The 13,652-nt window shown below is 43.8% G+C and overlaps 1 protein-coding gene and 1 long non-coding RNA gene across 7 annotated transcripts in view; one reads left to right on the top strand and one right to left on the bottom strand.

Annotated features, from left to right (window-relative positions):
- Positions 1 to 13,652, top strand: part of LOC310682270 — a 106,390-nt gene that overhangs the window by 20,898 nt on the left and 71,840 nt on the right. The window lies entirely within an intron of this gene.
- ASAP1 (ArfGAP with SH3 domain, ankyrin repeat and PH domain 1) overlaps positions 1 to 13,652 on the bottom strand; it is a 133,750-nt gene that overhangs the window by 70,408 nt on the left and 49,690 nt on the right. For 4 of the 6 annotated variants that reach the window (XM_083450479.1, XM_083450476.1, XM_083450480.1 and 1 more), the window contains exon 3: positions 8,981 to 9,110. In XM_083450479.1, the coding sequence (XP_083306605.1) occupies positions 8,981 to 9,110 (130 nt within the window). Of the gene's footprint in view, positions 1 to 8,980; positions 9,111 to 10,391; positions 10,827 to 13,652 lie in introns of those variants that run through there. The other 2 variants (XM_083450481.1, XM_083450478.1) reach the window with 2 other exon arrangements.

Genomic DNA, 13,652 nt, shown 5'->3' with positions numbered 1-13,652 from the left:
AGCCCACTGAGCAAGGAAGGAGTGGGGGGGGGGATCCCAATTTTGACTCCACAGCTTGCACGCAGTCCAACAAAGAAAAATGCTTCCCTATGTTAGAATATGGAATGCAGAGATTGTTGTATCATAAATACAAAGTAAGTTTGGGGAGGCATTATACTGACACTGAATTCTCAAGCATGCATAAGCAGTTTAACTCTTCCCCTTTCTTTCACTTTTCAGTTGGCACTAGGTAATCCACAGAAGCAAAATGAAAAACTTTAAATTGAATACCATGAAATGAATGCTGTCAAATGCTCAATAAATGATTTTGAAAATATTTTTATCCCTATAAGCATTTTCTTCTTAACTGTAGCCCTCAATATATTTACTAATCAAGGGCTCTGTTCTGAAATATACTTGAGTTAATAACCCCACTTTCCTTTTGTAAGAAACAAAAGGCAACTAATCATATAACTGAAACATTCCAAAAAAATCCAAACATAAGAGCAATAAACCATGTCCAGAGCAGATGAAAGAAAAAACAAGAAACCAGCAAAAATCTGAATCAACACTTATCCACCACCAAAAGCCTTCTGAAATTTCCACATTTTCTTAGGCCCCTATGGGAAGACTGAAACAACTCCATCTCTTGCTGCCAGTGGCTGAGCTCCAGCAAGCAAGGGAACATGGAGCAGGGCCGCAGATACTGAACAATGCCTACAGGAGAGAACACAGAGGAGAATGCGATTTTCAAGCCCCCAAGGCCTCAGGCCATTTGAAGCTTAAAAGTTAAGAACACACACTTCAATAAACTGGGCCCAGAAAGACAACCAAAGGAGATAGTGCAAAACTGGAGTTTTGCCAGCTCCTGTCAACCATGACAATGACATTTTGGGCCAGTAAGAGTTTCCCGACTCTTTTCAAGGCCAACCCCACACACTGCATCACAACAGTTTTTGTTCTAAACTCACTGTATTTTAATGAACTCCAATGGACTGCAAGTTAATCTACATTCAAATGTACTTTAAATTGTGGTATAAGGTTTGGTAAACCATGTTTTGTTATAAACCTATTACATTTATATCTCACCTATCTTTTCACAAGCTCAAGATGGTAGACATAGTTCTCCTTCTCCCCTACTTATCCTCACAACAACCCTGTACCATAGGTTAGGGTTAGGCTAACAGACAGTGACCGACCCCAACCTCCCAGGCCTTAGCCCAATGCTCTAACCACTACATTACATTGGCTTAACACTGTTGTTTCAAAAGTTGATCTTCCTCTTAACGTAACTATTTTTAAAATACATCCAGCAACAGCTCTGTCAAGAAGCCAAGCACCTCCATTCATCAACCTGGCAACAGCTGCTCTATCCAGCTGAATCAAAGAAATGAGACACAGGACCACTCCATTAACACAGCAGAGCCCCGCAACTTTTGGTAACTTTTTTTACTCATGTCATTAGATGAAATTGTAACTAAGAGCTTGCATCTGTGTTTCCTACTCCCTCAGCACTCCACACTGCATACTGTATTAAGTTCATGCCAGCAGTTTGCTGCAGAACATGGTGAATATTTAAACCTATGTTCCTGGGCTTACCTCTAGTGTGGTGAAAGTCTTTTAAGGAAAGCCACCCTGTACTCTCTCTACTGAACAGAAGGACTGACTTACCTGCACGGTGTTATAGAGAAAGGTAATATATATAATTCTACACATATACTTTATACCTGTGCCCAACAGGACATATTGAAGAACAGATTCTGAACAACTGAGACAAATTGTGGTGACAGAGATTGGAAATTCCAGGACCTATCAACAAAATGACAGTTAACAAGTCACTAGAGCCAGATGGTATCCACCCAAGAGTTTAAAGAACTGAAATATGAAATTACTGATCTTCTAACATCAGTCTCCAAGGAACTGGAAAGCAGCCAATTTAACAAGGGATCCAGAGAAATACAAGCCAGTTAGCTTAATGTCACTTCCTGGCTAATTGGTGGAAAGTGTTATTAAATACAATGTTATGATACATATAGATGAACAAGCCTAGCTGAAGATGACCCAACACAGCTTCTACAAAGGTAAGAATGCAGCAGAACTCCCAATTCAGCTGAAAGTTCTGTGGCTCAGCCAATGTTAAGTCCCCAACCTTGGCTCAGCCAAAGATACACCAGCATACAGTATCTTGCTTATCCTGGCTGAACAGAGGCTGGTGTATGCTCCCTTAAAGGGGTGGCAGCGGCAGCAGGTGCGTGATCAGAGAGGGGGACTTGGCTAGATCCCAAGTCCATTCAGCTTGGTCATGTGACCTGGCAACCCGGCGCAGAATACTATTTTACAGGCTTGTTTTCCTTCTGTTAGGCTTCAGCAGAGCAGTAGCCTTGCTGCAGAACAGAGTTTGCATCTGGTGTAACTTTACACCAGGTTGCTTTATAGCAGCTTCACATGCATAGGATTGCTCCCTATATCAGTTTCTAAAAGTCAGCTGTTGTGTAGGAAATGTCCCCTTTGCATTCTTTTGTCCCACCTTGCTGCTTAAAGGACATGCAGAAATTCAGAGATAGGATTTCCTTTACCAAAACGCTTAAATGTTATGCACTCAGCTATTATAGAAGATACAAAGAAGCAATATTCATAGAATCATAGAATCATAGAATCATAGAGTTGGAAGAGACCACAAGGGTCATCGAGTCCAACCCCCTGCCAAGCAGGAAACACCATCAGAGCACTCCTGACATATGGTTGTCAAGCCTCTGCTTAAAGACCTCCAAAGAAGGAGACTCCACCACACTCCTTGGCAGCAAATTCCACTGTCGAACAGCTCTTACTGTCAGGAAGTTCTTCCTAATGTTTAGGTGGAATCTTCTTTCTTGTAGTTTGTATCCATTGCTCCGTGTCAGCTTCTCTGGAGCAGCAGAAAACAACCTTTCTCCCTCCTCTATGTGACATCCTTTAATATATTTGAACATGGCTATCATATCACCCCTTAACCTCCTCTTCTCCAGGCTAAACATGCCCAGCTCCCTTAGCCGATCCTCATAAGGCATTGTTTCCAGGCCTATTCCTGCCTTTGTGCTTTAAAACATGCTGAAGATCTTACACATATAAACTATATATTATCCTTTGGATGTTGTGCTGATGGAACAACACTTGGCACAGATAGGATCAGTGGAGCCCACCAATTAGTTGTACTGGGACCAGTGCTGTTTAGTTTGTTCTTAATTAATGTACAGTTAGGCATGAAAAGTGAGGTGCTCAAGCTTGATGATAACATCCAAATATTTAAGGTGGTTAATGGGGATTGTGAATAGCTCCATAAATATATATCTCAGCTGGGAGAACAGGCAACAAAATGGTTTAGCAAAATGTTTTTCTCCCTCTATTAGAACCCTGCATTTCTCCCTGTATTGGAACCCACAGCCATTCGATGAAGCGGACTGGCAGAAGAACAGAGTGGCTATGGAACAATAGCAGAAGAGGGCTACAGCCCTTAGACCTATAAGCAGACTTTCCAGAGGCACCTGGCTGGCCACTGTGTGAAATAATGGACTAACTAGGTTTTGGTGTGCTCTAGAAGCAATAGCCAGAATATTTTATAACTGTCAAATTAAATAATCTGATAATAGATTGCTAGGAAGAACAATATGCTCAGAGCTGTTTTAACTAGAACTCTCTTATTCTATTTCACTGACTGCAGTAGTGCACTTTACAGACACTTACAAATCATAAATGTATACAGTGGTACCTCGGGTTAAGTACTTAATTCGTTCCGGAGGTCCGTTCTTAACCTGAAACTGTTCTTAACCTGAAGCACCACTTTAGCTAATGGGGCCTCCTGCTGCCGCCGGAGCACAATTTCTGTTCTCATCCTGAAGCAAAGTTCTTAACCTGAAGCACTATTTCTGGGTTAGCGGAGTCTGTAACCTGAAGCGTATGTAACCTGAAGCGTATGTAACCCAAGGTACCACTGTATCTAGTGGTAAGTGAAAAATAAAGGGGCCATTACATTTTATGTTTTGAGTGGTATAGGCTTGTAGCAAAATAATTAAACTAGATGAATGAACAGAAGAGAACTAATGTGTAGAGTGTGGCTGTGTGCCTCTATCAAATTCCAAAATATATTTTAAGCAAGAAAAAAATGCAATACAAGAAGATCAATAAAACCTTTGTTGAATATTACTGAAACAAATCAGCAAGGACATAAAATACAGAAATAATCTTATTATTTTAGCTTTAGTAAAGATTATCATGTAACCTTCCTTTATTGGTAAAAATAATAGAACCCAGGTAGATTAATACTGCCTGCAGCTTGCCTTAGACATTTGCAAATTTAGTAAGATTCTACAGGTTGTTGTTTTTTTAAAGTATTTCTGCACCTATTAAAGAAGCATATATAAGTTAGAAAATGCAACAGAAAATGCACTCAGTGGAAAAAAGGGGATCTCTAAAGATGAAGAAAATAACCTAAATTTGATGGGGTTAAGCTTTTCCACAGTCAGAAATTCAGCCTGCAGCAGCAAGGAATATTTTTTATCACTTACATTTGATAAATTGTCTACTGCATCTCCTCAACTATCAGGATCAGTCTACCACCATTCATACATGGGACACACCTTGGAATGGATTATTTTCCTAAACTCTACATGAGGCTGCCCCTGGAGGAGATTCAGCTGGTATAAAATGCAGATGCTTGTCAAGCCCTACTGACTAACTACAGGAAGCACATTTCAGTGATCCCAGCTCAACTGTAGTGTCTGCCTTGGCTCCCAGGCTCAATTCAAGGTTCCAATTATACTCTTTAAAGTATTAAATGGCTTGGACTCATTTCTCAAAGAATGACTTATCCTGTATGAACTTCCCTATGTGTTGAAAGTGCACTTAGAATAAATACAGGTTTCATAGAGGCTTTCACAGAATCTTAAGAGTTGGAAGGGACCCAAGGGTCATCTAGTCCAACCCGCTGCAATGCAGGAATCTCAGCTAGAGCATCCATGACAGATGGCCATCCAACCGCTGCTTAAAAACCTCCAAGGAAGGAGAGTCCACCACCTCTTTTGGGAGTATATTCCACTGTCGAACAGCTGTGATTAGATACTGCGTGGAGTAGGCTTTTATTTTATCCAAGCTAATAGTACGTAGTTACCTTCCCAAAGTCAACTTAAATTGCAATTCCTTTTATCCTTTCTAAATGAACTCCTGATGGATCTGCCCTACCCCACATCTAAGTTCAGTCAGGTGATTTTCCCTTCACACACAAAAAAAGTTCCCCCAAATAGTCTATCCTCTATTAGTGGTCTTATGTGCAATATATTCTGGTTAGTAAGGAGCAGTCCTTGGACGTCTGTTTTATCAGCAGATGTGCACACAGAAAGACAACCCTCAGGCTTGAGCATCAAGGGAAAATAGACTATAAAACCACTTTGCTGGAAATCAGTTCATAACTTTAACAATCCTTGCACAATTAACTGCATATCCATAGTAGCAGAGGAGTCCTTCAACCAGCCAGTACTGACAAAGTAATTCAAGGAAGAACCTGGAGAAACGGCATACAGATTCTCATTTGAGAACTGTCTATGCTGACATTCATCCCAGAACTACACTGTCATGCCAATAGAACTGCCATTTGTTCAAACATTATACTCTATTAACTATTTAAGATGATGGGATCAAATCTTGAAGGCAAAACTTCCACGTAATAAAACATTTCCCTGCCATCCAGACTTAAAATTACTTCTATTCAAAAACTGCAGCACAGAGGTAGGGAATCTTTTTCAGCCCAACGGTCACACTTCCTTCCTCGGATCGCACAACAGAGGTAATAAATAAGCAGAGCAATAAATAGGAATTTTACCTTTGGTACAGTAAAAAAAGTTGTTCACATTCACATTTCCCTCTCTACCCTCCTTCCAGGAAAGCATGAAACATTATCACAGTTCAGGGACATATTCCAGAGGGGGCAAAGCAGGGCCAGTGAGAGGTATGGCTCAGAGAGTGTTCCAAGGGGTAGACAGAGATGCTCCAAGGGCTCATTGGTCCCCAAGGCTGAGGTTCTCCATTCCTTCTGGAGCAGGTATTTGATACTCCAACAGTGCAACAGAATACCAGTTAATGGCTGTTCTTCCTCTTTGATAAGCAGAAGGTAGACACGTTTGCAAAATTACCTCCCTTTACTATTTTATACTGTATTTACTTTATGCTATACCCATAAGCATTCACAGCTCATCAGCATTCCATAAAATAAAAAGTTGATGATATGAGCAATGACAAAAAAATACCTCTGATTATTCTACAAATTTGACCTTTTCCTGACCTGATTGTGTGTTACTTTCTTTCCGCTTTATAAAAAGACTGAACACTGGATTCAGGCTTTTTCAAGTATGCTTCCAGTTGGCTATACAAGAGCTCTTCAGGAACTCGATCTCTGATGTTTCTTTTCTGAAAGATGCTAGTACTTTATTAACAGGCTCTCTTCTAAAAACCTGCCAGGGGGGATTTCGACTGCTGCAGCCATTTGACAGAAATATATTGTCCAGCCTTTTCACTGAATAAAGTCTTTAAAAGACCATTCCAAGGATTGCTTCCTCCAGCAAGGCAAGATGCATTATACTTAGCATTATATAAAGTCATAAGGAAGCGAGCATAGAGCCTGAATAATCAGCAATCTGGCTTGCTACTTGGAAAAAGAGGAGGAAACTATAATCAATAAAGCCAATGAATTCCATCACTTCCTTTCCCCCTCATGAATTTGTTCCATTTGTTATGACATGAAAATGAGGAATTCATCTCTGTGATGTCTTGTTGGCCAGAATAAAGGAATGTGGAAACAAAATAAAAATGATATTTTGTCACATTCTCACTGATTCAATGACTTACTAAAGAAAGGAAAGGGATTAAATTACTTTTGGAAGGGTACCGAACAAAAACAGGCTGATCCCTACTGGCCTAGTCCTCCTACTGTGGATTAACAGCCTTTTTGAACATTCTCACTTACAGCAGTTTCCCCACTAAAAACACTTCCCTGGATTCATTGTTTTGAAAATTCTCCAACATCTGAATACATGCTGGGCATAGTGGACCCAACTTGTTCCTCACTAAGTGTGTTAAGGACTGCAGCACTGAAAAAAATACATATTTTTGAACCACATTCTGACACATATGAGCTTATAGATAGCTTTCTGACTTCCTCCAAGGGCCAGCAACACTTTAGACAGAAGAGGCCTGCTTCCTCCACTCAGCATAATGGCCTAGGAAAAACTTAAACTGAACACAAGTTTTCAACGGATTACCAGTTTATGCAGTCAGACTACATATAACACAGAGAGACTGTATTGCCAGTTTTCTTTTACCAACATATTGTTTTAGAAGCTCCAGTACTAGTATTTCAAAGTTATATGTCTGTTCAAAATGAACGCCAAAGTGAAATTAGTGACTGCTCAGCACAGCACTCAGTTGTCAAGATCCCTCCCATCTCTTCACCTGGACCCTGAAAATATATTTTTTGTGCTTATTTGTGAGTTGCACATACCACATTTCCCTGTCCCTTTCTTGGATCTGAAAGCCAGAGGGAGATACCAGCAGTGATTGTCAGGCTGCAAGCAAAACTCTGACTTCCTTCTGTCTATATGTTTATCAACTCTTTAAAGAACAAGAAAGCCTGAAGTATAGGCACACAGTCTGATATGAAAGCAGACAGTCCTAAACTGCCTAGCACTAGGCACTGCCATATGAGCTTATAGATAGCTTTCTGACTTCCTCCAAGGGCCAGCAACACTTTAGACAGAAGAGGTCACCATTGTTTCCACAACCAGATGCAGTAGCATCCCATCTCAGTGCTCTCTGAAGTCACATGAACAGCTGACAGCAATGTCTGACTAACTACATACAGCACTGGGAGAAATTTTACTTGAGAGTACTCTTGCAGGGGCAACTACAAACCAACAGTGTGGCAAATCTGCAAGCTTGAATCAATGTCACTTCAAAAACAAGATATTCACAAACAACTGGTCTTATCCTCCAATTCTATTATCCAATTACTTAGTAGCACTCAGGCTGTTAATATACAAGATTACTTTCAACAAGGAAGTAATTATAACTAATCTTTTGGAATGGCATTTTGGGTCCCCCAGAGCACAAACTTGATCAGTACAATTTTATTGTGCATGTGTGAAAGAAAGCTCTTCTGCAATTTCAATAAAGCTAGTTTATCTTGCCTGTTACAATATGCACAAAACCATTAGAATGTGAACAACACCTTTTGAAAAATAAAGTAACTGGAAACTCAAGACTTAGTTTAAGATGCCATGTGGACCATGGTAGGAAAATCAAATTTTAACCTTGCTGTGATCTCCACAAGCTTTTTAATCACCACGCAAACAAAATTCAATGTCAGATTTTTAAATAACGATGCATCCCACATCAAGTACAATATTCAAAAATATTAGGAACTATATAGGTATGTTGTCTGATTTAGACTGAAAATGACATGCAACTGCTAATATTGAGATGGATGACATGAATCAGGCTGTGCAGAGCTGCTCTACCATCCAAGAGACGGCATCACTGCATCATTTTGCATTCCATTCCTCCCCTTTCAACACCATAGCCCAAAATGTTTGTCACCAATCTCCCATTTCAAAGAGATCTCCTCTACAGCTTGTCCTTGCCACCAATTATCCATTGCTTCATCTGTGCCAAAGACACATCAAGCTTCATTCATTCTGTCTAACCGTTTGCTCTGCATAAATCATGTCATCAAACAATCCTGCTGCAGTCAACACTATTGACATCAGGAAAGCAACACGGGATAACAAGACGCAGAAGAGACAATATTCAACCTCATTTAACACCGAAACCCTTGGAATTCATAGACATGAGCACTGTGTGCAATCATCACCCAAGAGCATCCACGCTATAGTCATGAAGAAAGCAGGGCGGTATGCATGTCAACTGGCTTCCCCATGCAACCATACACAGAAAGCAAAGGTGACAAGTGTTTATTTACCTCTTCCAGCAGCGTGACAGTATTCCTGCAGTTCTGTAGCCGGGTAGTAAAGCTGGATGTGGTTGGGGAATTGTAATCCTCTGTGGTCTCAGCAATAAACTCCGACACAGTGATCTGGTCCGGCATGATCCTGCCCAGCAGAAACAGATGAACACAGACAAGGAAAGAAGAGACAAGGAGAGACTGAGTATTAAACACAAGACAAGGCAAAGAAGCTTTAGCTGAGGGAGGCGTGTAAGTAATCCGCACCACCACCCCTTTCTGCACCTAGTGTCTCTTCTGACTGCACGGCACCCTTTTGGGAATAGAGTTCACAGCCTGCTTCTGTAGAGGGGGAAGACAGGAGATGCCTTCATCAGACTGTCTCTGCCCCCATCATCAGTAGGCTCACTTCTTTCGAAGATGTCTTATTTTGAAGGAAGAAAGGATGGGTGTCCCTCCACCTCAGTTCCTTACAGAGCATTTCCATGGGGAACCCTGCCTCACAGATCCCATCTCCTTGGTTCCTCTTCTTTTCCTCCGCAGTTTGAGTCTTCCTTCGATTCTCCCACTTAAGAAAACAGGGTATCCAGTTGACTCATCCTCAAGATTATCCTAAAGGCTACATTAGTGCCCGCTTGGGGGTGAGGGAGGAGAGGGGTGCAGACTGGCGATCCCAAGGTTAGACCACCAACCATCTCCATACCAGATCCCAAAAGAGTGGGCTTCCAAGCTGCAAACACCGGCGTACTCTTGTTACACTTCATAAGGGATCCTCTTCAACTGTTTTGCCCATTCCTTTTTTAAAATATAAATAAGAGGGTGCATCTTCTGGAACCTCAGAGAGCCTTTTGAACCACAGCATCCGAGCCTTCTCTGTTGTAACACCCTCTCTTCTTCTTACTGCCTTTCAGAAATCGAAATTCCTGACCAGATCTTTCTTTTTCCTAGCAGGAAAGCCGGTGAGGGAAAGCACAGTCCCCCCCCCCATTAAAAAAAGCAACCACCACCCACCCCAGGAAAGCTTCTCCCCAAGTCCCTATTCATTATCATCTTCTCTCTTTTTTGGTGTAGGGGGTGGGGTGGGGTAGAGCCATCCTCTTGACATCTCCCTCAGGAAAAAAAGGGGCTGTTCCCTCATCCCAGGTCTGATTTCCCTCCCCCCCAAAAAAACCCCCACCACACACACCCCAAAATAGATGGAAAGTGGGCAGAAAAGCGCCTTCAGTGAACCTAACGCACAAACACAAAAACCCACAACCACAAAGCTTCCCCTCAAGAGTGAAGTGGGGGGGGGGGTTGTGGCGTGAGTGGAGGGGGGGAAGGTCATTCCCCGCCAAAAAATATACTAATGATAAAAAGAGAGGAGGAAAACCCCTTCCTCCTCCTCCCTCAGCCCCCCCCCCACATTTCTCCTCAGAGGGCTACTAACTTGCGCAGGCGGCCCCCTCCCTTCTCGGCGGAGAGCCCCCCCTCCCCAAGCCGGAGTTGGGGGGCGGGAGGAGGAGGGAAGGGTCGGCGCGGGGAGGCGGAGGAGAGGCGGCGGCGGCGATGAGGAGGAGGAAGGCGGAGGGCAGCGGCGGCTGAGGGGGTCCAGGTCCAAGTCCCCGGGAAGACGAGACGAGAGGAGGGAGCCGAGCCGCTCTCCGCCCGCCAGCCTGGACTGCCTGCCTGCCTGCTGGACGCGCGTCCTCCTCCTCCTCCTCCCTCCTCGCAGCTCGCTCTCGCGCAGGCTCCTGCAGCCGCCTCCTCCCTCCTCCTCCTCCTCCCGGGGCGGGAGCGCGCGCGAGAGAAGGAGGGAGTGAAGGAAGGACGGAGGAGGAGGAGGAGGAGGAGGAGGGGAGAGTGCGCGCGCACACGCCCTCGCGCCTGACGGTTGTGAGTGTGTGAGAGGGAGGGAGGGAGGGGGAAAAGAGGCACGCGCCGCTCGCCCGACCGGTCCGACCCACCGCAGCCCGCTTTTCAATCACACGTCGAACGGACCAATCGCCCTTTACGCTGCTCCCCCCCCTTCTCCCGCCTCTCGCCTCCCGCGCTTGCTCCGCCTACCACCAACCACCCGCCTCTCTCTCACTCTCTCTCTCTCTCTCTCTCTCTCTCTCTCTCTCAAGAGGAGGCTTGTCACGTGAGGAAAACAAGGAAGTAGCCCTGCGCACGCGCCTAGGCGTACGCAATGGCTCTCCTCTCTCTCTCTCTTTCGCGCGCATGCACGCGCGCGCCTTTCCGTGGGGTGAGCGCGCGCAGCTGAGGCAGCTTGCGGCGGAGGCTAATGTTCCATGCAGAGACACGCAGGCAGCCTCTAATAATAATAATAATAATAATAAAGTTATTTATTTAGCCCGACTTTCTACCCTGACAGGGGATCAAAGCGGCTTACGGATAAAAATGAAAATTGCTAAAAACATAGGGAAAAAGCAATTAAACTTTGATGGAGTCGAAACTCTTTCTCTATATTTTATCAAATTATACACTGCCTGATTGGTGTGTTTTTAAAAAAAAAAATTAAAAAATTGCCTCCAAGCCGTTTACAAAAGGATAAGGCGATGACATCGAGAAACATTCACAACCGTACTTTAAAAACACACTTAAAAAACAACAACCACTAAAGCAGATTAAAGTTAACCCCAGCTTTCTAAGTGCCTGGGGACGCTCGCCTAAAAACGGGGATGTTTTTCACAGGTGCCGAAAACTGAAGTGAAGGAGCCTGACGGACCTCAACAGGCAGGGAGTTCCAAAGTGTAGCTGCTTCCACGCTAAACGGTTGAGTTCTTGCAAATGCTCGGCACCTGCGGGAGTCCCAGTTCCACCCATGGGAGCGGCTGAATGGGCACGTGTATAAAATCTATTGCTATATAAATCTATGAAACAGATAAACTGTTAAAACCGTACATATAATCATTGAAAACAGCATGGCACCAACCCTTTTATTAAAAGCACCCAGTTCCACCAAAGCCTTGTTGGGACAAGAAGGTATTCACCTGCCAACGGAGGGACAACAAGGAGGGAGCCAGTTTGACATCTCCATGGAGGGAATTCCAGTGTCGTCTGGGAGCAGATGACTACGTGCACCTGACCCCTGTCCACACGTTAGGTGCATGCTTAAATGCATATCCTTTAAATATGCAGGTACTTAAATGGGAGGGGAGGAAACATCTGAGGTGAAACAAGGCCTGGAATCCCCCTTAAGGGTCAGAAGTCAGAAAGAGGAGGTAAGAACTTGCTGTTGCTGTTTGAAGTATCTCCTTGTGACTTGTTTTGCTGCTACCAGAGAAGGTAGCCTTTGTGAAAGTGCTGATTACTTGCCTTAATCTTGATTGAATATTTTTAAAAGAGAAAGCAGAGAAGAAACGCCAGCACTCACAGTGTGTGCGTGTACACACTTTTCGTGTGTGTAACAGCCATATCGGTCCAATGTCAAAGCAACCACTGGCATATCATGAAATGCCAAGAGGTTTCCTTTTCCTTTGTCACACCAGACTTTTTTTTTAAGCAGGTTGACCCACATTTGCTTTGCAGATTTGTTCCAATCCCTTATTGTTGGGGGGCGGGGTCTGAAGGCACCCAGCCTCGCTAAGCCGAACAACAAGGATTTAAAGGATCTGGGTAAAAAGAAAATCAAGCCAAGATAAGCCTCGGCTGCAGTAGCTCTTTGCTGTGGGGAAGTGCTGACTGGGAAGCTTTTTATGGTGCCCCCAAGCCTGTGCAATCCAACCTGAGAAAATCTGAGGATGTCATTAGGTGCAATGTTGCTGGTGCACCAGTTTGAAAAGAAGGAAGTGTCCACCGGTTGCCCGATGAGGTGCCAAGACGTGCATTTATGGCTCCAGCATCACAGCCTTGCATGCCCTCCAGACATTCCTGCACAACAGCAGGACCATCCTGGCTGGGATTGATGGGAGCAAGAGTCTAACAACATCAGACACCCCACAGGTTCCCCATACTGGATCTAGGCTGATTCACAGGCAGTAGGCGGAAAGGGAAGGTGAAAAACCCAAGTCAGTTTACATTTAAAGGTTCCCCTCTACCTAATTTGCCCTTTCGAAACAATATGCAAACTTAAACTTTAAAAGTTCACAATTCTCCAAATTTTGCAACGTGTGCAGAAAGCATATCCTAAAGTGTGCAGAACAATGCACATATTAAGGGATGCAACATTTTGTATTGGGGAACGCTGATCTACAAAATTGTGTTGATGGGGCAAAATTGCATTCAAACTTGTGTGTTCAGAGAAAGTCACACTAAAATACTAGTGTATTTTTGTGATGGCCTCTTTTCATTCTTTTAAAGCAGACAGATGTGAAAACATGGGTAACTGAGAATTTCAGATTGGGAAAATGAGAAACTAAAATCGACAGAGTCACCCATCCCTAGCGGGAGACATGCAGGTGTTGCAGCAGACACGTGGCTTCTGCAGAAACCACGATCTCTCCTCCCTATTCCATTTCGCTGATCCCACATAGCATCTAGTGTAAGTCACCTTCTGGAAAGTGACATCACCGCACTGCGAGTTTCTCTGCACTCCCGTCCACGTCACTGGCTGCTGCTAGTAAGGCGAGGTGATGATATCATATCACCTGGCCAGTTTCACGGTATGTTGCAAGTTTCATGATTCGCTGCAGAGAGTAGAGCAGGGGAAACTAGACACTGCCGTTTTCAGCAGCAAATGCTATATAGGAAGGAAGGAAGCTGCATG

Source organism: Podarcis tiliguerta (genome assembly GCF_965153285.1).
Source record: "Podarcis tiliguerta genome assembly, chromosome: 7".
NCBI lineage: Eukaryota > Metazoa > Chordata > Lepidosauria > Squamata > Lacertidae > Podarcis > Podarcis tiliguerta.
The sequence above is the reverse complement of the archived record's forward strand: the minus strand, read 5'-3'. Positions and strand labels throughout refer to the sequence as shown.